Below are 25,823 nucleotides of genomic sequence, written 5' to 3'. Positions count from 1 at the left end.
TTATTTGTTTTTAATATTACATCTAAAATTGAAAGCAGGCAGTGTGACTCTTCCCCTTGTTTCAGTGAGAATGAGGTTGCTGAGTTTACTAAGTGTTCACAGTTGACCCTAATAGCTGTGACCTATCACATGTTCTTGTATTTCTTTCCAAACACCTTTAAGAAGTGATTTGGTCATAAGAAGATTTTAGAAGTTGAATGGTCGATTCTTTTTCATTTAAGTTGCCTTCTATATCTGAAAATTATTGTCACTTGTGTTTGTAGATTTGTTAATTTGAGAATTCAGTAGTGTGTACATTTTCATTAATATTATTTTTCTTGTCTTCTGAGTCTTTGACTTGGACTGGTGAACACAAACATTTATCTTAAACTGTCTGTGTCTTATCTGTTAACTAACGCAGTGGCTCTCAATCATTCCAGACTACTGTACCCCTTTCAGGAATCTGATCTGTCTTGCATACCCCAAGATTCACCTCACTTAAAAACTACTTGCTTACAAAATCAGACAAAAAATACAAAAGTGTCACAGCATACTACTACTGAAAAATTGCTTACTTTCTCATTTTTACCATATAATTATAAAATAAATCAATTGGAATATAAATATCGTACTTATATTTCAGTGTGATACTTGAGCCTGTTTTTCACTTGTGAGACTTGTCATTCTGGGAGCCAGTGAAGCAACAGCAACAATTAAGTTTTTCTCCACATCGAGTCTATTCCTACTCTCAGGGCCAGCATTGGGGGTGGCAAGCAGGGTATTTGCCTGGGGCCCCACGCCACAGCGGGATCCACAAAGTTAAGTTGCTTGGCCTTGGGCTTCAGCCCCAGGCCGGGGGGGCTCGGGCTTTGGCTTTCTGCCCAGGGTCCCAGCTAGTCTAACACAGGCCCTGACGACCCCATGAAAACAAACTCATGACCCACTTTGGAGTTGCAACCCGCAGTTTGAGAACTGCTGATACAGTATATAGAGCAGCATAAACAAGTCATTGTCTGTATGAAATCTTAGTACTGACTTTGCTAGTGCTTTTTATATAGTCTGTTGTAAAACTAGACAAATATCTAGATGAGTTGATGTACCCTCTAGAAGACTTCTGTGTACCCCCAGGGGTACGGGTACCCCTCATTGAGAACCACTGAGCTAATGCACAATCTCCCTCCTGCCAGAAAATACAAACTTTGCTGACAGCAAAGCTTCATGGTGTCTTCCCTTTAAAAGTTACGCTTACACCAGAACACACACTACCATCCAGCCGTTTAAGTAGATGTAATCTCAATAATTGGCAATAATTACTGTAACATTTTGTAAATGCAAATGTGTAACTGAAATATATTTATGAGAAGACTAAGAGCATTCCTTTTATTCCAGTGAGAGCAGAGTTTCTTCTAATAAATCTTATCTGTAAAAACCAATAGGGCATCTTTGGGAAATAGTTCATTTGGGACAAATCCCTTCTTATACTGCATCAACAGCATGGCTGATCTGGAAACTCTCTCTTTCAAGTAACAGTGTGCAGATGAAGACGCAAAGCACACAGAATAGCCTTCACGTTGTTTTAAAAATGGGCTACGTTTGTTTCCTGTGTAAATGATCTTGCTGCTTTCTCTGGGTATTCCAGGTCATTTCCTTAATGCACAGTCAGTTTCATTAGCAGTATAGCTAATGATTTGAAATAGTGCTTAACATTTGATCAGTGTTTAAATTATGTGTTCACAGAATTTCTGAGACTGTTACTGTTTGTATAGGAATTGATCTCACTGGGGAAAATTCGTTTCTGAACCCAACAATAGCAATCCTTTTTCTCCAGTGTTTGTGATCATGAGTCCTACCCCACTTACTCTTCAGGGCATCCTCAGTGTCCAAGTTATTTTTCTTTTTTTTTTTTAATTTTAATATTTTGGATTTTGCAGGCATTTCTGGTGACAAAATTCCAAATGCTGATCACCACCTGGGCAGGGGGGGGGGGGGGGGGGGGCGGGGTTGGCAACTATAATTATGATAATGGTTTGGACCATCCCCTTTCATAATACTTTACAAAGACATGATCCCTACCCTGAAGAACTTACAATTCAAAGCCCCCAATCCTGAAAACACTTTCACACTTGAATTCATGTGCATAAGTATTTGCAGGATCAGAACATAAGAAGAAAAGTGGCATACTCTTAAGCACTTTACTTCTGCAGACTAATGCATCCTTTCAGGCTTTTCTTTAATTGACAATGCCTTTATCATTCTGCCCTGAAAGAAACAGAAGAGGGAAAACAAGGTGTGCTGATCTGCTTAGATCAAAGAGAAAAGAAAAATGTGAAAGAAATTCATAGAACAGAATGCAAATACCCCTCTTACTTCCATCCCTAGTCCTCCTACCTAGTAAGACTCTGTTACAAAAATAAGTATCTTTACAATATGTAATTATTAGACGCTCTATTATAAGAAATTAAAATTTGGCAATATCTCCTTAGTATTTTGAGATCAAGAGGGACATATAGCCATTGGAATTTGTTTTAAACCTGATAGAATTTAGTGATGATCATAACTAAAATCTGTTCTAGTATGCTTATGTTTATTTGTGTTTTCCAGTGATTGGAATACCCACACGAGGAACAAAACTGGGGATTGCTGTAGATGATTCAGTGGATAGTTTACTGCAGCGCATGGCACAACATGACAGCCAGGCTGCACTGGACAAAACCATAGAAGCAGTCATTGCAAATGTATCTGTTCCACCTTCAGCTAGTCCTGGTCGAAACCACAACAGGGAGAGAGGCCTGGGAAAACAGGACAGTCTGTTAGTTCCAGCAGTTCCAAGTGACTCTTGCAATGATGGCATCTCACTTCTTTCAGACAGATTACCAAGCAGCTACTCCCCACATCATCTGAAGAGAAGTGTGGTTGAAGCTATGCAGCGACAGGCTAGAAAAATGTGTAGTTACAACAAGATCTTGGCAACCAAGAAAAATCTGGACCACGTCAATAAAATTCTAAAAGCCAAAAAGCTGCAAAGGCAGTCACGGACGGGGAATAACTTTGTGAAGCGCAAGCCAGGCAGGCCCCGGAAATACCCACTACAGGCTGTAGTTTCAATGCAGGCTTTCCAGGCAGCTCGGTTTGTCAGTCAGGAGTTAGAGGGAAGGAAAGAAAGCAACACTTTACACCTTGGACCTGATACTATCACAGATGTAATTGAGGCTGTAGTACAGAGTGTGAACTTGAATGCAGAGCACAGAAAAGGGTGGAAGAGGAAGAGATGGCTTGCAGAGGAACAGGCCAGGAAAAGACACAAGTCTGTACCAGAAGATGAGCAGGAGAGTAATAAAAGGTAATTCCTTCACATTTTTGTACCTTCAAAGAATAGGCAATTGAAACCTGTACGAAATGTGTTTCTCCAAAACTTCAACTATTCCATCCCCCATCTCACATACACTGCTAGGTGCATTTCTCTGACAGAGGGAATCAATTCAGAGGGAATCAGCATATGCTAGTTTAAATTATAACTTCTTTTTTAATTTTGTTTTTTGTTAAAGTGAATTTGGTGTTCATTAAAAGTGCTAAATCAGTAGCCCTGAAGACCAAAGTGCCTTTCTTCTCTATACTACTCGGGGCAGCAGTAGCTCTGTAGGGAGAAAGGTTGGTAGATTTGGACTTAGGAGACCTAGGTTAAATTCTTGGTTCAGCGATGGACTTCTTGTGTAACCTTGGGCAAATGACTGAATCTGTGCTGTGCCTCAGATTTACAAATAGGGATAAAACTTGCCTCTGAGGATAAAATTAATTAATGCTTATGAGGTTCTCAGATATGATGATAATGAAAGCCATATAAGTACCTAAATAGATACATTTCCCATTCATTGCTCTATCAGTGTGCTTCAGCCTGGACCTGGATAGGTTAGAAGGGAGTTAGTTGCCATGCAATGTCCATGGTATTTGATTTTTTACTTCTCTGTTGAGAATACCATAAAGGATGCAGTTGGGATGATGGGGTTTAAATTCATACTTGTTTGCTAGGAACTGAACTGAAACGAACTCCTTTTATATAGGTACTGAAACGGCATTTGTAATCATAACCAGATTCTAAAGACTTTGGGCTAGATTTGAACTGAAGACCTAACCTGAGCCACCCAGTTCCTCAACCTTCATTATTACAATAGTTGACCTGTTTCACATGGTGTCAAATTATGGGCCCTCTATTACATGTGCTAACGGGGAAGAGAGTGTAGGGAGCAGTCATCCTCAAAATCAGTGCAGGGAGCAGCCATAATATGGCTTCTGGGAACTGGGGGGTTTGGGGTAGAGAGACCACATGCACTGCCAGCAGCACGAGTGGCCCAGAGAGTCCCTCGTGACAATAGAGCTGCGCTGGGCAGAACACGGCTGCATCTTTGCGAATGTGTAGCAAAAGGCACCTCTCCTCACCCCCTGTGTGAAGCAAGCAGTGGCCAAGATATTCAGAAGTAACTGGTGTTTTGGGGTGCCTCAATATTAGGGTGCCCAATTTGAGAAAACTTAAAGGGACTTGATTTTCAAAAGGGGGGTGCCCAACACTTTCTGAAAATCAGCCCTCTTTAAGGTATCTCAGATAGGATCTTTAAGCTATTGAATATAACTCACCAAAATGAGAGGGCATCTAAAGTAATTCTAACATTCAGACTTGCAAACACTGGATACAGAAACATCTTGGTGAAACCTATTCTCCCTCTGGGCTTGTGCTTCAGAAGGAGCAATTAATGGAAATTATTTGTCTGACAATGATTAGCAAAGAATATTTTTAGGCTATCATAATTATAGTTGACAGTTTGGGTGACAGAAAGGTTATAACAAAGATTGTCCCTACACCACCCAGTGAAGAAGTGAAAATAACAGTTCCATCATCATGGAGATCTTTGATTTGAATTTTCTTCAAGTGTGGCCAGGGGTGAAAGTAACTTAAAGGACTTACCAGTATGCCGGAGTCCTGAGCAGGGGGGCAGGGCCTCAACCAGAAGAGGCGGGGCCTTTAAATCCCCAGACCCTTTAAATCACCGCCCGAGCCCCATGGTAGTGGTAGCTGCAGCGGCAGCTGGGAACCCCGGGGCTCCCAGCCGCCACTGCTATCCCGGAGCTACGGCAGCGGGGCTCTGCCAGTGATTTAAAGGGCCCGGGGCTCCGGCCACTGCCAGGAGCCCCAGGCCCTTTAAATCACTGCCGGAGCCCCAGGGCTCCCAGCCACCACCACTGCCCCGGGGCTCTGACAGTGGGGCTCTGGCGTCAATTTAAAGGGCCCAGGGCTCCCGCCTCCACTACCACAGCGGAGCCCCGGGCCCTTTAAATCACCGCCAGAGCCCCGGGCCGCCGCAGCTACCCCAGGGCTCCGGCAGCGGGGCTCTGGCGGCAATTTAAAGGGCCTGGGGCTCCGGCTGCTGCTGCCGCAGCGGGGAGCCCCAGGCCCTTTAAATCGCCGCCTGAGCCCCAGGGCTCCCGGCTGCTGCTGTTACCCCGGGGCTCCGGCAGCGGAGCTCTGGTGGCTATTTAAAGGGCCCGGGGCGCCGCTGTGGTAGCGGCGGCCGGAAGCCCCGGGCCCTTTAAATCACCGCCGGAGCCCCGGGCCCTTTAAATCACCGGCCTGGGGAAGTTGCCCCCTGCCGGTATGGTCGGCTGTGTACCAGCTCTTGCCGGTACGCTGTACTGGACCGTACCTCTGAGTGTGGCATATACCCAATATAAATTAATATACAAAACCACTACATTTTGTGTCAGTTAAGGACGATCTATACATGACATACCCAGCATAAAACCAAGAAGCAAAGAAAAGTTAAGGCATACACCTTAGCACTAGAACAGTCACTGTACACCACAGACAATGAAGTGATAAGCTCTGATCATGACCACAAATATAACTCTTCCCCAAAAGGGATGCCACTTTTTCCAGTACCTCCTTCCCCAAACTTATCACCACAGACAGACCACATTTGCCTCAAACTTTTCCTTACTCTCTATTCTGCACAGTTCTGGAAAATCATGCCCACTTACGTTTGGGGAAGAGGGTGCTGGAAGGGGAGCATAACCCAATTTCAGATGCAGGGAACATAACGGGGGCATATGTCAAAAGGCAGTCGTACTCCTTTCCTAAACTGCTCAAAAAGGTTTCCACATACTGCATTGGAGAATGGAAGTAGATAACATAAACCATTATTTCCATCAGCTAACTGCAGAACATAAAGATTAAATTATGACAATGCTAATAATTGTTTGTGTTTAAATAACTACAAATTACATTTACCCCCAGACCTCCAAACTCTCATTGTAGAAAGTTTTTAGTTTTTAACCTAGAGGGGCCCAAATTATCATGAGATTTAGTAATGTGAACTTTTTAGGCTAATTTTAAACAGATTAGAACCCAGAAATTAACAGATGAATTTTCTGAGGATTTTCAAATATAAGTTTTATTGAGAGGTTATGTACTGAAAAATTGGGGCAGATATACTGTCTTTTTCATACCAAAAAAAAAAAAGAGGTTGAACTCTCAGTTTAAGTGCAAAATAGAACCCTGTCATAACCATGGCACTTCAACAGCTCCATCTAATTCATTCCCTTATATGGGAAAGCTAAATTCTACCTCAGTTAGTCTCCAACAGACGGACAAATCTCAGTGCCGGTATTTCTCTGTACCCCTCAGTAAGATATGGGTAGAACTTTCCCCTCGCTGGTCCAGGATGTGTTGGCCAGGCAGTATTTACTGTTAACATTTGTATATAACACCACAGATCACAAGTTGCCCCTTATTTGATTCTTAAGGGAGCAAGACTTTGCATTGCTTAAAATAACATCATAAGAATGGCCATACTGGGTCAGCATCCACTTCAAACATTCATTAGCTAATAATTCAACCTATGCAGCAGCAAGCTGTCATTCTTACTTTCACAATAGCTTTAGAAACAAAGCTTAAAGTTGTCTATATTGTATGGGGTTGCAGACCAGGCCCATCAAAACAGAGAACTCTGAAATTGGTAAGACCATTCTGAGTATGTCTACATTGCACACTCCTTATGGTGGCAAGCAGAGTACATACACTGCATGCCCTTTAGCCCAGGTATAAATAGGAACCCTGTGTGTATGTACTCTACACAGCTCTGTAACACACCCAAGCAATGCCTCACCTGTCTATACTGCTATTTTTAGCAATGTCATGTCCTGCTGCCTCACCACTGCTGGAGTCTTTCTCTGCCACAGGGAAAGGCTTCAGCAGCAAGGAAAGGCTCTGGGAGCAAGGAGGCAGTGTGCAAAAGGCTCCGGCAGCTTCCTGCTGCCAGAGCCTTTCCCTGCTGCCTCCACCTTGCTAGGTCTTTCACTGATGTGTATAGCTAGACATTGCAGCATGGGCGCAACCTGCTTTTCACTGCAGCATGTAGCAGCAAATACCCTACATCCCAGCGGCACGCAGTGTAGACATAGCCTATGTTTAATACCCAAATTTTATAACAATTGAATATTATTCCATCATCAGGGCGTTTCATAGAGACTACGTCAAGCCCTGTTTAGAAACCAAGGATCTGATTATCCTCTCAGGGTACGTCAACACCACAAATGAAGGGGTGTTTGCAACACGGGTAAGTGTATCCACTCTAGCTTTAATCTAATTGGCGCAGGTAACGTTAGTATGATATGGTGGGGACTCTGGGTACGTATTCAAGTTCCTGGCCCACCCTGGGTTCTGTGCTGTTTGGTCTTCGCTGCTACTGTTACCCACGCTAACTAGACTAAAGCTAGCATGGGTATGCCTATCTGCGCTGCAGTCACACCTTCATTTGCAGAGTAGACATACCCTCGGTTACACTCACCAACAGTGGTTTGTCCCATTGACTTTAGTGGAGTCACTTCTGATTTATACTAGTGTAAATGAGAGAGAATCAAACCCTAGGTCTTCATGACTATGAGGAAAATAACCATCTTAAAATTCTGGAGGAGTGCTGGATAACTTCATCAGTTTGTCAACAAACAGCTTACTGTTTCCAGAACCAAAAATGAACTTACGTTGAAATGAAATTAGTTCTAAAGTTTTAAATATTTCTCTCTATAGGCGGGAGAAATTTAGTAACATGGTGTGAGCATGTGTGCCTACTTGTATATACGTGCACAGACTGCTAGATACCTGTTTATGATTATACATATATAAAACAGATATTTAAGTTACTTTGTGCTTTACACTCCAAGAAAGTTGATTTCTTGTTTTTGTACAAAGTTAATTGTTACTTGTAAAATATCCTGTCCGAAATGCAGAAATTGGCAAAAAAAAGTTTTAATCTGATAAAGACATCTGGCCATTTAACAATCTGCAGAGACTTCTTTGTTGGGCTTCTTTGTACAATATAGAACAATACTGTTGCAATAAGTTCATCTTTACATTTTCTTCCAGCTTTTCTGAGACATCAACTGAATCACCTAGTCACCTAGAAGCCATTGGGAAGGCGCATGAATCTGAAAACACTGAGCAGCATTTGCCTACTTTTACCCAGCGTGAGAAGAAGGCTCCTAGGCCCCCAAAGAAGAAATACCAGAAGGCGGGGCTGTACTCTGATGTGTACAAAACAACAGAGTAAGTAGTACCAGTGAAACGCTGCTGTCTGATATTCCAGAGGAAACTCTCTTCTTTCAACTAGAACCTTGAAGAGCTGCTACTAATAAGCAGCTGAAATAAAACCACCAACTTAATTCAAGCCTGTGAAAAATTACATGCATGATAATTATCAGAATCTGACCCAGTGAAGATTTAAAATGTAACCCCAGTCAGAAAACAACCTCCAGCAATCTGAAAGTGTTGCTGAGTATCAGCCTTGAAGAAGGTAAGACAGCTTTATTCAACAACCTAAAAGATCATGACAATAAAGGGGCTGGCAGAGCTTGAGATACTCAGGTACTGAGCACAGTGTCAACATAAAAAGGGCCTTTAGTTGTCTTGCTTTTATTGATTTATGATAACACAGTCATCTTTAGTGTGACTGGCTCGTAAAGTGAAGGAACTTCATGTTTTACCAAAGATACATCTCTGCTTCCTATTCATTGTACAGTTAAGTGCTGTTCATCTGCTTCTTTTTATACGTGATGGTTAATGTAAAGAACTGAGGTTCCCAAACTTTTTTTCACCATGTAGCTCACAACTTAATAGAGAGATTGTTTCATGGACATCTCTCCTCCCATTTCTGATTGCATGGACCCACTTCCCCTCCCATTTGTGATCACATAACATCCCTGCCGCAGCTACAGCAATTGTTTGTTAGTAAAGTATTGTATTTTTAGTTTTCTTTTAATGGGATTTGGCAGATGGAAACAAAGAGGAGAACTGGCATCATGTGACCAGTGAGCTTTCCATAGACAATTAGCAAATGCTCCAGAGACTACAGTGAGACCTGCTGGTGTATGGTTTAGTAACTGTTCCTGATTGCATCTCTTTTCACATTAGAATGTAGTTATTTGAGCAAGACTGTAAGGAAGAAGCTGTGAGGTTCTTGTTTTGACCAAAATGAGACTGCAGTTGCATTTTTATTCAGCTGTTGGTGGTTATTTGTTAGAAAGCACCGCCTCCTCGAGCTGTGATAGTGGTACTGTCCTTTGGATGTTCTGTTTCTAAAGATTAGAGTCTTTTCTGAAAATAAGCGTTAAATGTCTAGTGTCTGAGCATTTTTGTTTGCAATAGAATATTCCCACTGGAGCAGATAGATTTTCAGTTCCTCAGCCATGGTAACATGTCTTTTTTTTTTTCTTTGTAATAAAATGTTAATAATCCTGCCAGAAGCCTACCCAGACAATGAGAGCACTCATTGCAGGTGTGGTGGACAGACATGTCACTTTTCAAATTTTAATTAAAAGTTCAAGTGAATTTCTAGATTTATCAGAATTGGGCATGAATGTAGAGAAGTTCAACGCAAAGCCTATATACTATTACTAAGCCCTTAAATTCTCAAAACACAATGTGATGGGGTGTATAGATCCCACACTGATGACAAAAGTGCCAGAGACGCCCTATGTGCAGGACTAGCCCTGCCCCTCTGGCCCTGTCAATTATGTATTGTAGGGAGCAGGCCTTTAAAAAGGAGGAAACTGTAGTCATCAGGGGAGAGAGATCATCCTGAGCAGGAAACTGCTGGAGCAACTCCTGAAGCCACAGGGGGAACTACTATCTAGGAGGTCTCTATCCAGGACCCTATCGGGAGCCCAGCAAACTCCCAGGGAAAGCCTGACAAAGTGGGCCAGATTCAGCAGCCCAGCCGGAAGGACTCCTTGCAATCTGCTGTACAGATAGCCACTGTTGGCCCCAGGAAGAAGTTATTCTTGAGTGAGCTGAAATGCTTAATTTTCCTTTTGAGTCCCCATCAGAAGAGACTTAAGAAGGCCTGCAAAGGGCATGGTTCCCCCTTACAAGGACTAAGAAACATGAGCGTATATATAAGTCCGCCCCCGACCCCCATGTAGATAACTGGGCATGTCTGGGGTCTCCTACTGTCTGGAGGGAAAAACTAAGGAGATTCTTTTACATAGTACTTAGACCTTGTGCTGGTCCTCTGCACAGGGGCAAATTTCACTCTTAAGAAAGCAGTGTTGATGAGCTCCAAAAGATAAATAATAATACTAGTACTTATATAGCACTTTTCTACAGTAGGGACCTGATTTTCAGAGATTCTGAGTACTTGCAGCTCCTGTTGATTTCATTTGGAGATGTGAACGCTTAGCACATCTGAAAATCAAGGCCTATGTCTCAAAATACTTTACAAAGATGAGTAAGTATTATTATCCCCCTTTTACAGATGAAGAAACTGTCTAATTAAGCATTTATAGGTGTGCTTATCACTATAGTATCTAGAGTGGTACAGAGGAGTTAGGTAACCTGTTTTAAATCTTTACAGAGTTCCCCACTTTAAGTCCTGTGCCCAGTCTTTTGACAGAAATAACATTGCTGCCATGGAAGGCTTCAAGGATAGGTGTAGAGTGGAAGAAATGTGAACCTTAAGAACTCCAAAAGGGATGTGGAGAAATTCCCGCTATGGTGGTTTATTAATACAGATATTTAGAGCCAATTTTTACATCCTTTCTCACAATGAGAAGGACCTTATTCCGTAAGTAGTCCCATTGGTATCAGACTGCTCGTGAAGTAAGATATTATTCAGTGTGCATAAAGATAGTGGCATCTGGCCCATAATAATCATCTTAAAATTTAAAAAAAATTGACTGATTAAGTCAATCACCAGTCTCTCTTTAAACTGTAAAGAGACAGCTTTGACTGTCAGTGCCATAACTGACTGAAAATGACATAACTGATCTGCAATAGCTGAGTTCTTTGCAAGTGGAATGTATTATAGTAGGGGTGGCCAACTCCGGAGCGCATGCGGCTCTTCAGAGGTTAATATGCAGCTCCTTGTATAGGTGCTGACTCTGAGGCTGGAGCTACAGATGCTAACTTTCCAATGTGCTGTGGGGTGCTCACTGCTCAACCCCCTGCTCTGCCTCAGGTCCTGCCACCACTCCACCCCTTCCCCCAAGGCCCCTGCCCCTTCTCCTGAGCCTCCCATGTCCTCGCTCCTCCCCCCTCCCCACCAGAGCCTCCTGCGCACTACAGCTGATTGTGGCGGGCAGGAGGGGTGAGGAGACGCTGATTGGTGGGGCTGGCGGTGGGCGGGAGGCACTGGGGGCTGGAGGGGGATTGCGGATGGGGGGATGCTGACATATTACTGTGGCTCTTTGGCAATGTTCATTGGTAAATTCTGGCTCCTTTTCAGGCTCAGGTTGGCCACCCCTGTATTACAGGATGCATCCTAGCAGGATCCTTGAAGTCAGTAACTAATTATTGTCTCTTGGACTGCATACCACCATTTTAAAAAATTACTGCTAGTATTTTGCATATCGTAAGCTTCTGCAAGACTGAACTGTAAACTGAAAAGTTGTTCTTTGGTCCTGTGCAAAGCTAAAAAATAATCCCTTATATCTGTCTTTTAAACAAACTTCTAACGTAACTGTCAACACGCACAAAATAATTAAGAAAATCAGGGTGTATGAAAATCACTATAAGACATAAATGTGATATATCCCCTTCACAACCCACACCAGAGATTCCTGACTATGAGCCAAATTCAAAAATCCATCTCTCTTAAGCACATCTGACTTTCCTGTTTTTACTTGGAGACAGATTGTGAGCACCTTACTAACATCGGTGAGCAGTTACTTATACAAATTCATTGACTTCAGTGGAACTACTCGTGAGTAACTGCTTACCAGTGTGAGTAAGGGGTTTGCAATCTGGCATCTAATATAATAGCTTTTATTTTAAGAACCACAAGATTTTCACTGTGGTTTATTAAATTAATAGATTATTCCATGTCTTGGAATGATGGGACTGACTGTAATAGTAAATTAAATATTCCACAGAGAAGATATTCATACACTAAAGATCTCTTCATAACCACCTAATTCCCTTTTACCGCTGTCCACTGTAATGTCCTAAATGGATTTTCCATTCTTCTCGCCAATGTATTGGTCCTCCTTTTTTTTTTTAAGAGGGGAAACCATGGAACAATTTATCACAATATTTTTATTTGCTTGAATAAATGTGATCACCTTTTCTATCCCAGGACTAAGCTTCACCTATTTCCCTTTCTGCTGCAGTAAAAGTGATTAAAGGAGGACTGACATTAGGGTGACACAAGTCACCTGAAAGTGGGCTTTGTCTAATCATTTCTATTGGTTGGCCCTCTTTTCTGTTCGTTTCCCCTTCCCCACCCCAAAAAAAATCTTTGCTTGCTGGTTGAAACTTGAGATTTGCTCCTCCACTTCCCTTTTGCAAGTTAAAATCCTAAGCGGGAGAGGAATGATTCTCAGCCCTTAGCCAGTCAACCACTTTTAATCAAATTATTAAAACAGTTTAGTAAGTAAAAAATTGATAACAATCCATAAAAGAACATTTAATTATTTCCCAATCTTATTTTCCATCTCTTGAGCAGGCATGAATTATCATTTGGAGTTGCTGCATTTATCATTAAAGCCTCTGTAGCTACTATTTGGTGTTTCATTAAAAATCATGGGACTAGTAGTTGGGGAAGGAGGAGCTGTTAATACGTGTTCTTCTAGGTTTCATGTAACTTTACCCATACCCATGTTTTTTTTGGCTGTAAAAATGTCATGGTTTGGGAACAAGAATGCAACTGTTATAATGGAACAGCACCCTCTAGTGATGGTACAGTTAAGTGCTTGTCCATGTTTCCACTAGAAGCCACTGTCTGCATTCTTACTTTTTTCCAATGTGGTATCAATCACTTATTCCCTTTTGCTCTTTACATTATCCAACTTCAGAGATTTTGGCACCTCTAAAACTGGTTTCCCTCACTGCAATGTGGGAGGACAATTGCAATAGCTGCAGCTCTGCTGAGCTTCGTCATTTCTGTTTGGAGCCTCTCCCTGGATCAGTTATGGGCCAACAGTTAAAAGATAGCAGAGAAAATGTTCGTAGTGCCATTGAAAGCTGTAGCCTGCCATTGCAGGGGTAAGGTCTGCATTCATTTCTCTGCCTCTGCTGCCTATGCTTAGGGAATTTGAATTACACAGGTTGCCACTGTAGGATCCCACTCTTTCAACTCAACTAGGTGTAGAGGTTTTCTTACAGTAGGCTGAAGAAAGCCCAGATATGCAGTGCAGTGCATCAGTGGAGCATGATTCCTGGGAAGAGAACCAAGAATTAAAGGGATGTTATCTAAGATGTACCTCAGCCTCTCTCTATTTCCTAGGGTGGTTTTACTGCCTGGGATAGCAGGTGTGGTATTAGTGTACAAGTGGGCTTTCCCCAGTCTTCAACTAGCACTGGAAAAATAATAAAGGCTTTTTGCTGATGAGATGCATCCTAATTTGATATGTCCAGAAAGCATAGACTTGAGGATCTTATCTATATTGGGGCTCATTTGGAGTCTTATAGAAGATGAGCACCTAAGGCCTCTCCTCCTCAAAGAAGGGGGTACTTGCTTCAGATTTTATCTGAAGCTCCCAAAACTTTAAAAAGTCTCTGAAAATACAAGTATTACTCTTTACAACCTTATGAGATAGATAAAAAAGTTCAGTGTGTGCCTGTGCAAGCCAGAGGCCTTGAAAACAAAGGAAGATTGTGGAGAGCAATCACTGCTATTCACCCAACAGTGGCTTTTGTGGAGGAGTTCAGAGTCTCTCCCGTCTTCCTTCCCTAATTATATTTAATAATTGTTTTAGCTCCTGGGGGAAAATAGTTACTGCGGAATACCTCTTCTAATGGAAATTTTGGGTCAATACGTTATGCAAGAGATTTTCTTCCTACCTTCGGAGTAATGTTCCTCTGGGGATAGTATTGAAAATATATAAATATTAACTAATATAAGCTAAGATTCTAAGGTCAGAATACCTGTTGGGTCTACAATTTTCTAGCTTTTTGTTATGTGCCTGCTGGTTTCTTCGAAGTTGCATAATGCTCTTGGACTTAATGTCCTGAACAAGGCAATAAATATCATAGACAAGAGATCTCTTCAGCTCATGACATGGATAAGAGTTATCATCCAAAATAAGAACAATAAACAGTTTTTCTCTTCTCTAAGGGAAGTTCTGAGTTAAGGTCTGATGGATATAGCATATCTTAAAGATTACCATCCTACCTCTGCTTGAAACCTTTGGAAATATGTGTGCTCATGACGCCTCCTTTAAATTGTTTGTTTGCAGAATTGCAGCCCTCCTCAGTTTTAGTGTCTTGTCCCCATGCTCCTGGGACTATTTCCTTTCTTGGGAACAGATGAAAGAATGCTGTGATGGACAAATGGCTGTGGGCAGTCGTCTTGTGACGCTGCCAGCCATACCTCCAGCGCACAGCAATAGATCATCTTCTTGTTGTGCTGCCACCACAGCTATTTTGCCCATACCAAAAGAAAACATAACCTCCTTAACAAGGGCACACTGCTGATTCATATCCAGCTTCTCATCCTCTGTAATCCCCAGGTCCTTTTCTGCAGAACTGCTGCTTAGCCAGTCAGTCCCCAGCCTGTAGCGGTGCATGGGATTCTTCCTTCCTAAAGTGCAGGACTCTGCACTTGTCCTTGTTGAACCTCATCAGATTTCTTTTGGCCCAATCCTCCAATTTGTCTAGGTCACTCTGTACCCTACCCCTACCCTCCAGCGTATCTACCTCTCCCCCCAGCTTAATGTCATCTGCGAACTTGCTGAGGGTGCAATTCATCCCATCATCCAGATCATTAATAAAGATGTTGAACAAAACTGTCCCCAGGACCAACCCCCAGGGCACTCCGCTTGATACCGTCTGCCAACTAGACATCAAGCCATTGATCGCTACCCGTTGAGCCCGACAATCTAGCCAGCTTTCTATCCACCTTATAGTCCATTCATCCAATCCATACTTCTTTAACTTGCTGGCAAGAATACTGTGGGAGACAGTATCAAAAGCTTTGCTAGAGTCAATATGTATCACATCCACCGCTTTCCCCATATCCACAGAGCCAGTTATCTCATAGAAGGCAGTCAGGTTGGTCAGGCATGACTTGCCCTTGGTGAATCCATGTTGACTGTTCCTGATCACCTTCCTCTCCTCCAAGGCTTCAAAATGGATTCCTCGAGGACCTGCTCCATGGTTTTGCTGGGGACTGAAGTGAGGCTGACCAGTCTGTAGTTCCCCGGGTTCTCTTTTTTCCCTTTTTTAAATATGGGCACTATATTTGCCCTTTTCCAATCGTCCGGGACCTCCCCTGATCGCCACGAATTTTCAAAGATAATGGCCCATGGCTCTACAATCACATCAGCCACTCCCTCAGCACCCTTGGATGCATTAGATCCAGACCTATGGACTTCTGCATGTCCAGTTTTTCTAAATAGTCCTTAACCTGTTCTTTCACCACTGAGGGCTGCTCACCTCCTCCCCATACTGTGTTGCCCAGTGCAGCAGTCTGGGAGCTGTCCTTGTCTGTGAAGACCAAGGCAAAAAAAGCATTGAGTACTTCAGCTTTTTCCACATCATCTGTCACTATGTTGCCTCCACCATTCAGTAAGGGTCCCACACTTTCCCTGACCACCTTCTTGTTGCTAACATACCTGTAAAAACCCTTTTTGTTACCCTTCACATCCCTTGCTAGCTGCAACTCCAATTGTGCCTTGGCCTTCCTGATTACACCCGTGCATGCTCTAGCAATATTTTCATACTCCTCCATAGTCATCTGTCAAAATTTCCACTTCTTGTAAGCTTCCTTTTTGAGTTTAAGCTCACCAAAGATTTCACTCTTGGACTCACTTCACTGCCCACAGCTCCCCACTGAGTTAGTCCCAGTGTAGTCCCCTTCCCTGGGTTGCCACAATTCTAATTCTCTTCCTTAGGGCGTAGCCACTTCCCCTAGTGGCTGGAGGGTGGTGGGGAGACCCAGTCCCACCCACTGCTCCAGGTCACGACCCTGGGACCTTTTAAGTGTAGCAGCCTCGTGCTGTGTCCCTTTACTAATTGCTGCTCTATGGTTCCCTGGGCCACTTCCTTGTAGCCCATTTTTGAGTCCCAGCAGCCAGCCAGAAGCTCCCCTCCCGGTCCCTGCCAGTAACTACCTGCTTAGTCCCAGCAGAGAACCAAGAGCTGTTCTCTGGTTCTCACGGCCCCTGACTGCAACTGATCTGTCCATCCCTTTCAGCCCCTGCAGCCAGCCAGGAGCACCTCTTGATTCCCCCAGTCTCACTCTGGCCCTCAGCTCCTTTTATACAAGCTTGCTGGACCCTGATTGGCTGATCCCTGCAGCCTCTCTCCTGGTTGGCTGTGTCTGACGCTGCCTATCTAGGCAACTGGAGGACCCTCTCCACTACCCTCTTCTGGGGCAGTTTGGTCTCCAGCAGGGGCCTCAGGGCCTAGTGCACCCTGGTACACTGTCTGGAGCACTAAAAGTTATTCTTTGAGTGCTTGCTCATGTCGATTCCATTCTAGGTGTGTGCGTGCCGACATGCACAGTCATCGGAGATTTTTGCCTTAGTGGTGTCCGTAAGGTCGGCTGTAGCGCCCTCTTGAGTGCCGCGTTCATGCGTTGGTATATTAGGCGCTGCCAACCCTACGCCCTCTCAGTTCCTTCTTAACACCTGTGACGGTTGGTCGGAGCGCCTTGTCTTGCATTGCAAGAGCGTTAGCTGTTCTTACAGTCCATTGTTCTGTCTCCTTTATTGTTAGCTGATAGGTACTTAGACATTTAAATTAAGTGTTAGAGTAATTGTTTAGGAGTTAGAATCCCAGCTGGGACCTCGCCTCAGAATGGGGCATGCCCCGTTCCGTAGGCTTTAACCCATGTTCATCGTGCAGCTGGCCAGTGCCCATTAGTGACCCCCACGAGAGCTGTTCAAAGTATTTGGGATAAGTGCAAGATCTGCAAAAACTTTTGCCCTCAAACTCAGAAGGAGCGGGATATCCGCTTGAGGGCCCGCCTCATGGAGGCTGCGCTTCATCCTACCTCAGAGCCCTCTCGATCGGACTCCACGCCCAGCATCTCAGCGTCGGCACGCAGTGCACCACCAGCACTAGAATCCTCCCAGCACCATTCCCCCTTCCCAGTGCCTAAGAAGCGGTTGAAGTCAACTGGCCTGCCAGCACCACAGAAAAAGGGGGCTTTTGGCAGAGGGCCTGTGTCAGGCCATGTGCCCGCCCCAGAGCTGCTCAGAAGTATCGCTGCTGTTGGACCCCCTAGTCCAGCCAGGGATCCGTCCCCGACTTCTGGGAGCGGCAGGGGGTCCCAGCCCCTAGTAGGGTCATCTGTGCCCGAAGTGGGCCCAGTGGCCAAAGAGCAGGCAGGCCAACCAGCACTGCAGATGCCAAGTCAGGCGACAGACCCGGCCAAGGCCTCGGCATCTACAGGTAGGTTACGGGACTGCCCCCTAAAGCAGTGGAGTGTCCCCGATCACTGGACTGCAGGTGTTTGTCCCCATCACCATGGCCTCGGACCCTGGCACCGTAGCCTCAGTCCCTGATTAGAAGACACAGGTCCCTGATGCCAAGGTCTCCGCCTGCAAGGCACAGGATACTTGAGTCACAACACTGATCCCCATACCCATGGTACTGTTGGGCCTCCTGCCAGAGTTCACCACTGCACAGATCACCATCGTCTAGGCAGTCTCCCAGGCATCGATTTCGCCCCCGGTACTGGATCGTTCCCGGCCACGGCACTGGTCTCCGGTTCCCCAGTATCGCTCTTCGGGCAGGCACCGGTCCTTGCCTTCTCCTTACCGGTCGCCGACGAGGGTCTGTCTTTAGCATTGGCCTGCTAAACCCAGGGTTGTGAGTTCAATCCTTGAGGGAGCCACTTAGGGATCTGGGGCAAAAAATCAGTAGTTGGTCCTACTAGTGAAGGCAGGGGGCTGGACTCGATGACCTTTCAAGGTCCCTTCCAGTTCTAGGAGATAGGATATCTCCATTAATTTATTTATTTATTTAATGGTCTGAGCCTGAAGGGGAGCTCAGCCCCTCGCCAATAAAAGGCAAATCGCCACTGGCCCGCGAGACCAGCACGGCTCCTGCGGCGATGATGGTGTGAAGGCAGGGGCAATGACCCACTCAGTGGCAGTACTGGAACCCATGGGGTTTACCTGTTATGCTGGTCCCATACTCCCACCATTCCTCCCAGGCTGCATTGGACAAGCTGCCCCCGGCACAGCCAGCACCCAAGTCGGAACACGGTACTGAATCCGACACAGGGGCGACATAGTCAGCCCAACGCCCAAGGAGGCGTCCCCGGACAACTCCCCCTGCTGTGCAGTCATCTCTGTTGTCTCTGGACAAAGTGGTGGCTGGCCCCTTGCAAACGAATAGCCCCCCTGACGACTTCAAGGAGCACTAGGACCTGCTCAAAAGGGTGGCTGCCAACCTGAACTTGGAGGTCGAGTAACTAGTGGAGGAGTCAGACTACCTTTTTAATGTTATACCCTCCTCCACCCCAGCCCAGGTTGCGTTGCTCCTCCACCCAGGCATCATTAAAATTGCCACATCGGTGTGGCAGACCCCCTCTTCCATTCTGCCTACCTACAACAAGGCAGAAAAGAAGTACTATGTCCCCGCAAAGAGGTTTGAGTACCTGTACACCCACCCTCCAGCAGGATCTCTGGTCGTGTCCACTGTTAATGAAAGGGGACAGGCGAGTGGCACGCCAAAAAATAAAGATGCCAAAAGGCTGGACTTGTTTGGCAGGAAAAATTATTCAACAGCCAGCCTGCAGTTTCGGGTGTCTAACCATCAGGCCCTGCTAGGCAGGTACAACTTCAACCTGTGGGACTCCATCAGCAAGGTTAAGGAGGGCCTCCCACAGGACTGAGCCCAGGAATTCGCCGCCTTGGTAGACAAGGGCAAAGCAGTGGCAAGAGGCATCCTCCAGATGGCCTGGGACACTACGGATTCAGCAGCCAGGGTAGTCACCTCCGCGGTGGTCACTCATGAGGCACAGCTCCTAGTTATAGTCCTCTGGGCTGTCCCAGGAGATGCAAACTACCCTTCAGGACCTTCCATTTGAGGGAGCAGGGCTCTTTTCAGAGCTGACCAGAGCACGGCTTCATGGCCTTAAAGACTCCCGTGCCACCCTCCGTTCTTTGGGCCTTCACACTCCGCAGGCTAGAAAGCATTTCCGTCCCCCACCGCCTCTGCCTCCATCTAGATCCTGGGGTGTCCCCCAGTCCACTTCCTACAGAAAGAAGGACAGAGACAAAGGATTTAAATGGCGTCACCCTTCGGCTTCCCATTCCTCCGCCCAGCCTGGTTCTTCCAAAGGACAAGGAAGCCAGAAACAGGTGTTTTGAGGATGCGCCTGAGGACGGCGCCCCAGTCACTTCCCAGGATCCAACCCCCTGCTCTTTCCTCAACCTCCTGTGCCCCTTCTGGTCGGCCTGGTCGTGGCTGACCTTGGGCCGTTGGGTGCTCGACATAATATCTTTGGGCTACACCCTGCAGTTTGCTCCACCTGTCGCGACCTGGGGCTGTTGATAAACGAGAAAAAATCAACCTTAATGCGTGTACAATGCATAGAATTCATTGGAGCGGTCTTCGACTCTACTCAGGCCAGAGCCTTCCTCCCTGAAGCTTGGTTCCAAACCATGGCGGACCTGATCTCATGCATGCAAGCCCAGCCTCTCGCCACAGCTCACACGTGCCTACAATTGTTGGGCCACATGTCGACCTGCACTTACATGGTCTGGCACACGTGGCTCTGCTTCAAGCCCCTACAGACGTGGCTGGCATCAGTCTATGTCCCCAGCAGACACAGTATGGACCGTGTGGTCAGGGTCCCGGACCGTGTGGTCAGGGTCCGGACCACACTGTGATGCATGACTGGAAAGGGTTAAGCATCCTGCAAGATAAATGACTCAAATTCAACCCTTAAAGACATATGGGGAGATAATGTTGGTATTTTTGTGTATTGGTAGTGGTCAACAATGTAATCAAAGAGTCCCTGTCTGTGCTGTATTCTGTTAATTCAGAGATCAAAAGGACATCTTAACATTTAAATGAACTATAAACATAGGTTTCAGAGTGGTAGTCTGTATCAGCAAAAACAACTAGGAGTACTTGCGGCACCTTAGAGACTAACAAATTTACTTGGGCATAAGCGTTCATGGGCTAAAACCCACTTCTACTCCTAGTTGTTTCTGTAAACATAGGATATCGCTGTATTCATCTCTCTTTGAAATGTATAGCAAATCATCTGCGAATGATGGAAAAACAGGCAATTGCCTTATGTTAATCTGTGTGGATAATTAACGATGATGCTTAGGAAATGGGTCCACTTCAAAGTTCCCATGAGTGCCTATTTTTCGTGGAAGGACACCAAGCTGTCAAAAGAACAGGAGTAACTTGTGGCACCTTAGAGACTAACAAATTTATTAGAGCATAAGCTTTCGTGGGCTACAGCCTGGCTGTCAAAGAAGGCCTGAAACTGTGTAAAAAATGGCTTGGGTCCTTATCCTGTTTATCTCAGATCTGCTTGAGGTTTCATGCAGAGGAAGCCTAAGCCATAGGGACTGAGATCCCAGCGCTGACTGGACCACCCTGAATGTAAACATTGGACTATAACCTATTAACTCTTTGCATTTACAAAGCTCGCCATCTCTGCTATGAATCTGAATCTCAAGATTGTATTCAAGTCTGTATGTGTACTGATCTTTTAACCATACTCGCTCTCTCTTTTCTTTTTTAATAAATTTTAGTTTAGTTAATAAGAATTGGCTGTAAGCGTGTATTACCCAAAAGATCTAGAATATTCATTAACCTGGGAGGTAATGTGTCTGATCCTTTGAGATTGGTAGAACTTTTTTATATGATGAATAAGTTTTTCAGTAATCCTCATCATATTTGACTTGGGTGTCTAGGTGGAGGCCTAAGGCTGGGTTACTTCAAGGGGACTGTGTTGTTGGCTTCTGGGCAACCACTGAGGTAATATAGAAGCTGTTTTGTGCTGGCTTGGTAAATCTAAGTATTGGACTATCCACCAGCTTTGGGGATTGTCTGTCCCATTCTTTGCAATTCACCCTAATTGAGTGACCTCAGTTGGCTCCCCTGGGACTCTGGTCACACACGTACTGTCGTCACTCACATGGTGGCAGAATCCTGAATCGGTGTTGGAGAGGATTCCCTTCACAGCTTCATCCCTGTCTGTGACCCTCATCTCCAGTGCCATGGACCTGGGGTAGGGAGCCCACCTAGGCGATCTCAGCACGCAGAGTTGTTGGTCGAGTCAGGATCGATGACACATCAATGTCAGGGAGCTCAGAGCGGTTCACCTGGCCTGTCAAGCCTTCCTACTTCACATAAAAAGCAGGGTGGTCCAGGTCCTGACAGACAATACTGTGGCCATGTTCTATATCAACAGACAAGGTGGGGCCAGGTCGTCTGCCCTTTGCCAGGAAGCCCTCATGCTCTGGAACTTCTGTGTACACGGCATCCATCTCATAACCGCACATCTCCCCAGGGCCAGGAATGCTTTGGCAGATCACCTCAACAGGACCTTCTCGTCTTGCCATGAATGGTCCCTCCATCCAAAAGTGACCAGCTTCATCTTCCAGAGGTGGGGAACTCCCTGGGTGAATCGACAGAGGTTCCCTGTCGGATGCTTTTCTGCTCCCATGGTCGGGGCTCTGTTGTACGCCTTCTGTCCAGTGCTGCTGATTCACAGAGTCCTCATGAAAATCAAGCAGGACAGGGCGAAGGTAATCATCATAGCACCGGCCTGGCTGCGCCAGCACTGGTTCTGCATGCTGCTGGACCTCTTGGTGGATGTTCTGTTACGGCTGCCGCTCAGGCTGGACCTGCTGTCCCAAAACCACGGTAGTCTTCTGCATCTGAACCTGGCGGCGCTGCACTTGATGGCTTGGCTGCTGCATGATTAAATGCAGAGGAGCAGGAGTGCTTGGCCGCTGTCCGGCAGGTCCTGCAGGGCAGCAGAAAGCCCTCCACCAGAGTGACCTACCTGGCCAAATGAAAGCGGTTCGCTTATTGGACCTCGGCTAAAGGTATTTGGCCCGAGCAGGCCTCTCCTTTTGATCCTGGACTACTTTCTGCATCTCAAGCTCCAAGGCCTGTCCCTTTCCTCTATCAAGGTCCACTTGGCCGCTATTTCAGCCTTCTGTCCGCCACTTAAGGGTAGGTTGGTTTTCGCCCAGGACATAACTGCCAGGTTCCTCAAGTGCCTCTACTCGCACGTCCGGGACCCCATTCCGCAATAGGACCTGAATCTTGTGCTGTCACTCCTCATAGGACCCCCCCCTTCAAGCCTCTGGCTTCCTGCTCTCTCCTTCTCCTGTCCTGGAAGGTCGCGTTCTTAGTTGCGATAATGTCCGCCTGCCGAGTCTCCAAGATTAGGGCGCGTACCTTGGAACTGCCCTACACAGCCTTCTACAAAGACAAGGTCCAGGTGCAGCCACACCCGGCTTTCCTGTCCCAGTGGGTCTCGCAGTTTCATATGGGCCAGGACATTTACTTACCTGTCTTTTTTCCAAAGCTGCATAAATTGGAGGAGGAGCGTAGATTGCATTCCCTAGATGTCCTTCTACATTGAAAGGACCAAGCCATTCTGCAAGTCAATGCAATTGTTCGTCACGGTGGCCAACAGGATAAAAAGTCATCCAGTGTCCTCTCAGAGAATTTCTTCTTGGATCACTGCCCGCATTCGCTGCTGCTACAACCAGGCTCAGGTGCCACCTCTGGCGATTGTCACCGCCCACTCAACCAGGGTACAAGCCTTGTCGGCAGCTTTCCTAGCCCAAATGCCTATCCAGGACATCTGTGGGGCAGCCATCTGGTCGTCCGTCCACAGGTTCATGTCCCATCATGCACTTACCCAGCAGGCCCGGGCTGATGCTGGCTTCGGTAGAACAGTACTGCAAACTGCTAGACTGTGAATTCTGAGCTAACCTCTGAGGATACTGCTTGTGAGTCACCTAGAATGGAATTGACATGACAGCTGACCCTATGGATACCGCTAAGGCAAAAATCTCCGACGACTGTGCGCATGGGCGCGCACACACCTAGAATGGGATGGACATGAGCAACACATCTCGAAGAACAGCAGTTACGAAAAAGTAGGTAACCGTTTTTTCTTTTACTTTGATTTTCCCCTTGGCGTAACAAAATGTGGCTACAGGTTTCTTCAAGTTTCATTTTGCTGCCTACAGAGTTCTAAACCCTGGGAAGTAAGGGAAGACAGTAGTGGAAGAGAGTGAGGAAGGAGAAAAACAGAAATGGAGAAGATAACAGGTTAAAGACCATAAAGAAGGGGAAGTAGGAGTAAAATAAAACAGCATTTCTGGTTGCATTACCCTAACCATCTGACTGGGACTAGGGGGGTTCTAGAGGCCTCACATTCAATCCTTGAAGATCACCAAGTGCTTCATGCCGGCTACAGCAGCCGCTCTGACTAACTACTGCTGATGGCTTTTGAAGAGAGTCCCATTTAGTCCACTGCTGAGAAGAATGGTAACTGCAAGGTAGAAGGTGCCAAGTATTAGAGGTAGCCGTGTTAGTCTGTATCCACAAAAACAACAAGGAGTCCGATGGCACCTTAAAGACTAACAGTTTTATTTGGGCATAAGCTTTTGTGGGTAAAAAACCCCTACCCAAAAGCTTATGCCCAAATAAATCTTAGTCTTTAAGGTGCCACCAGACTCCTTGTTGTTTTTGCAAGGTAGAGATTTTATATTTATCCACAAAGAAGCAAAGCAAATTGTAGGAGGGGATGATAGAGAGAGGAATCATCCCTTCGGTACCCCTGATTATATTTTTACTTAGCTACATCTGAAAAAGTCATTTCCACAGATTCCCATCAAAGCTGTTCTGTTGTAACTGTCATGGGGAATCATTTCCCTGGTGGCTGTAGAAAAGTTATCTGGGCCCTAATCTAGTGCTCATGTCTGTGAAGGAAAATGGGTGTGGCATGTGCTGCCTGTTTGGAGAGTCCCCAATCTGTAATGCTCGCCTTCAGCTAGAATAGTTCTTTGTACTCACTTACTGGGGGAAATACTTCATAGTGTAAGGCATGGAAATAATTAGATGCTTGTCCTCATCAATAACATGCAGCCATTTGGCTCCAGCAAGCATTTGTATCCGTGACTGTGAGAACACAGTCAGCTCTGTGCTGGGAATTCCTACTGCACTTACCATCTGTAGTGAGGTTTATCTGTTTACTAAATTTCCACGTTTGGTCCAAAAAGAAAACTGACTCTTCCCTGATAAAACCATCTCCACAGAAAGCAGCCCAATTGGCACCCAGGGAACCCTACTTTTGAGTTTCTGAGATGCCATCATTTTGCCTTTGTGAAGTGAAAGAGAGAAGCCTTCCCATAAAGATCATTGATATAAACAAAAACAAAACCTTCATTTCCTCCCACAAACTCCTACCTAACATAACTCATTGTCTTTTATCGTCCCAGTATGAACATGTGGGCATATTGCTGTTGACTTATGCAACACATTTTCCTGATGTATGATGTTATGAGAGACTTTCCTTTGAACTCACTTGTACCGTATTTATGTTTATAAAACTTGAACCTGAACTCCCATTATTTGTGGCTTCTCATCCTTGACGTTGTGTTTAACTTTCCTTTTCATTAAAATTCACCCTTACCAAGATAACTCGTCCAGATCTTACACCCTTTCCAAGTCAGTAGTGTTTGCACCTAATGTTAACCCTTTAGAAACTGCAGAGAAACAGGAGTACAAATTTGTTAGTCTCTAAGGTGCCACAAGTACTCCTGTTCTTTTTGCGGATACAGACTAACACGGCTGCTACTCTGAAACCTGCAGAGAAACAGACACACATTTTTATATAAGTAAAAATTTATCTTCTCCTTAGAGTATCCTCCATTTGTGTGTAATATCTGAACTGCCAAACCAGAATTTCATGAAGTCCAATATCCTATCTGTATTACTGGAGAATACTATGTGCTTCAGAGGAAGGGCTAGAATCTCCAGAATCAACATTACAGAATAATCTGCCCTTAGTAAGAAACTTCTCCTATCTCTTTCAGTTGGTAGTTGTCTTATGCCCTGAAGCTGGACTATTTATATGTATATATGTTTTATCATATATAATGTAATTGAAGTTGGTCTCACTATCCATATAAATGTCTAATCTTTTTCTTTTTTTTAAATCTACTAAAGCCTTAGTCTCAGTGGGATTTTGTGGCAATGAGTTTTATGGGCTAATTGATTTCTGTGTAAAAGAGTATTTCCTTGCACCTGTTTTAAATTGATTCCCTTTCATTTTCCTTGGCTATCCCCATGTTCTTATATTATGAGATGGTAAAGTGTGCCATACAATTTACCTTTCTCATGCCATTCATTATTTCAT

At 45.1% G+C, this 25,823-nt stretch overlaps 1 protein-coding gene across 2 annotated transcripts in view; it reads left to right on the top strand.

Annotated features, from left to right (window-relative positions):
- The window catches only part of ASH1L (ASH1 like histone lysine methyltransferase), a 149,144-nt gene that overhangs the window by 82,025 nt on the left and 41,296 nt on the right, over nt 1-25,823 (top strand). For both annotated transcript variants that reach the window (XM_026658096.2, XM_026658097.2), the window contains exons 5-6: nt 2,581-3,319; nt 8,390-8,569. In XM_026658096.2, coding sequence (XP_026513881.1) covers nt 2,581-3,319; nt 8,390-8,569 — 919 coding nt within the window. The remainder of the gene's footprint in view (nt 1-2,580; nt 3,320-8,389; nt 8,570-25,823) is intronic.

Source organism: Terrapene carolina, unplaced genomic scaffold (assembly GCF_002925995.2).
Source record: "Terrapene carolina triunguis isolate 2854851 unplaced genomic scaffold, T_m_triunguis-2.0 Scaffold397, whole genome shotgun sequence".
In the NCBI taxonomy this organism is placed as follows: domain Eukaryota; kingdom Metazoa; phylum Chordata; order Testudines; family Emydidae; genus Terrapene; species Terrapene triunguis.
This window is presented reverse-complemented; position numbering and strand designations above follow the sequence as displayed.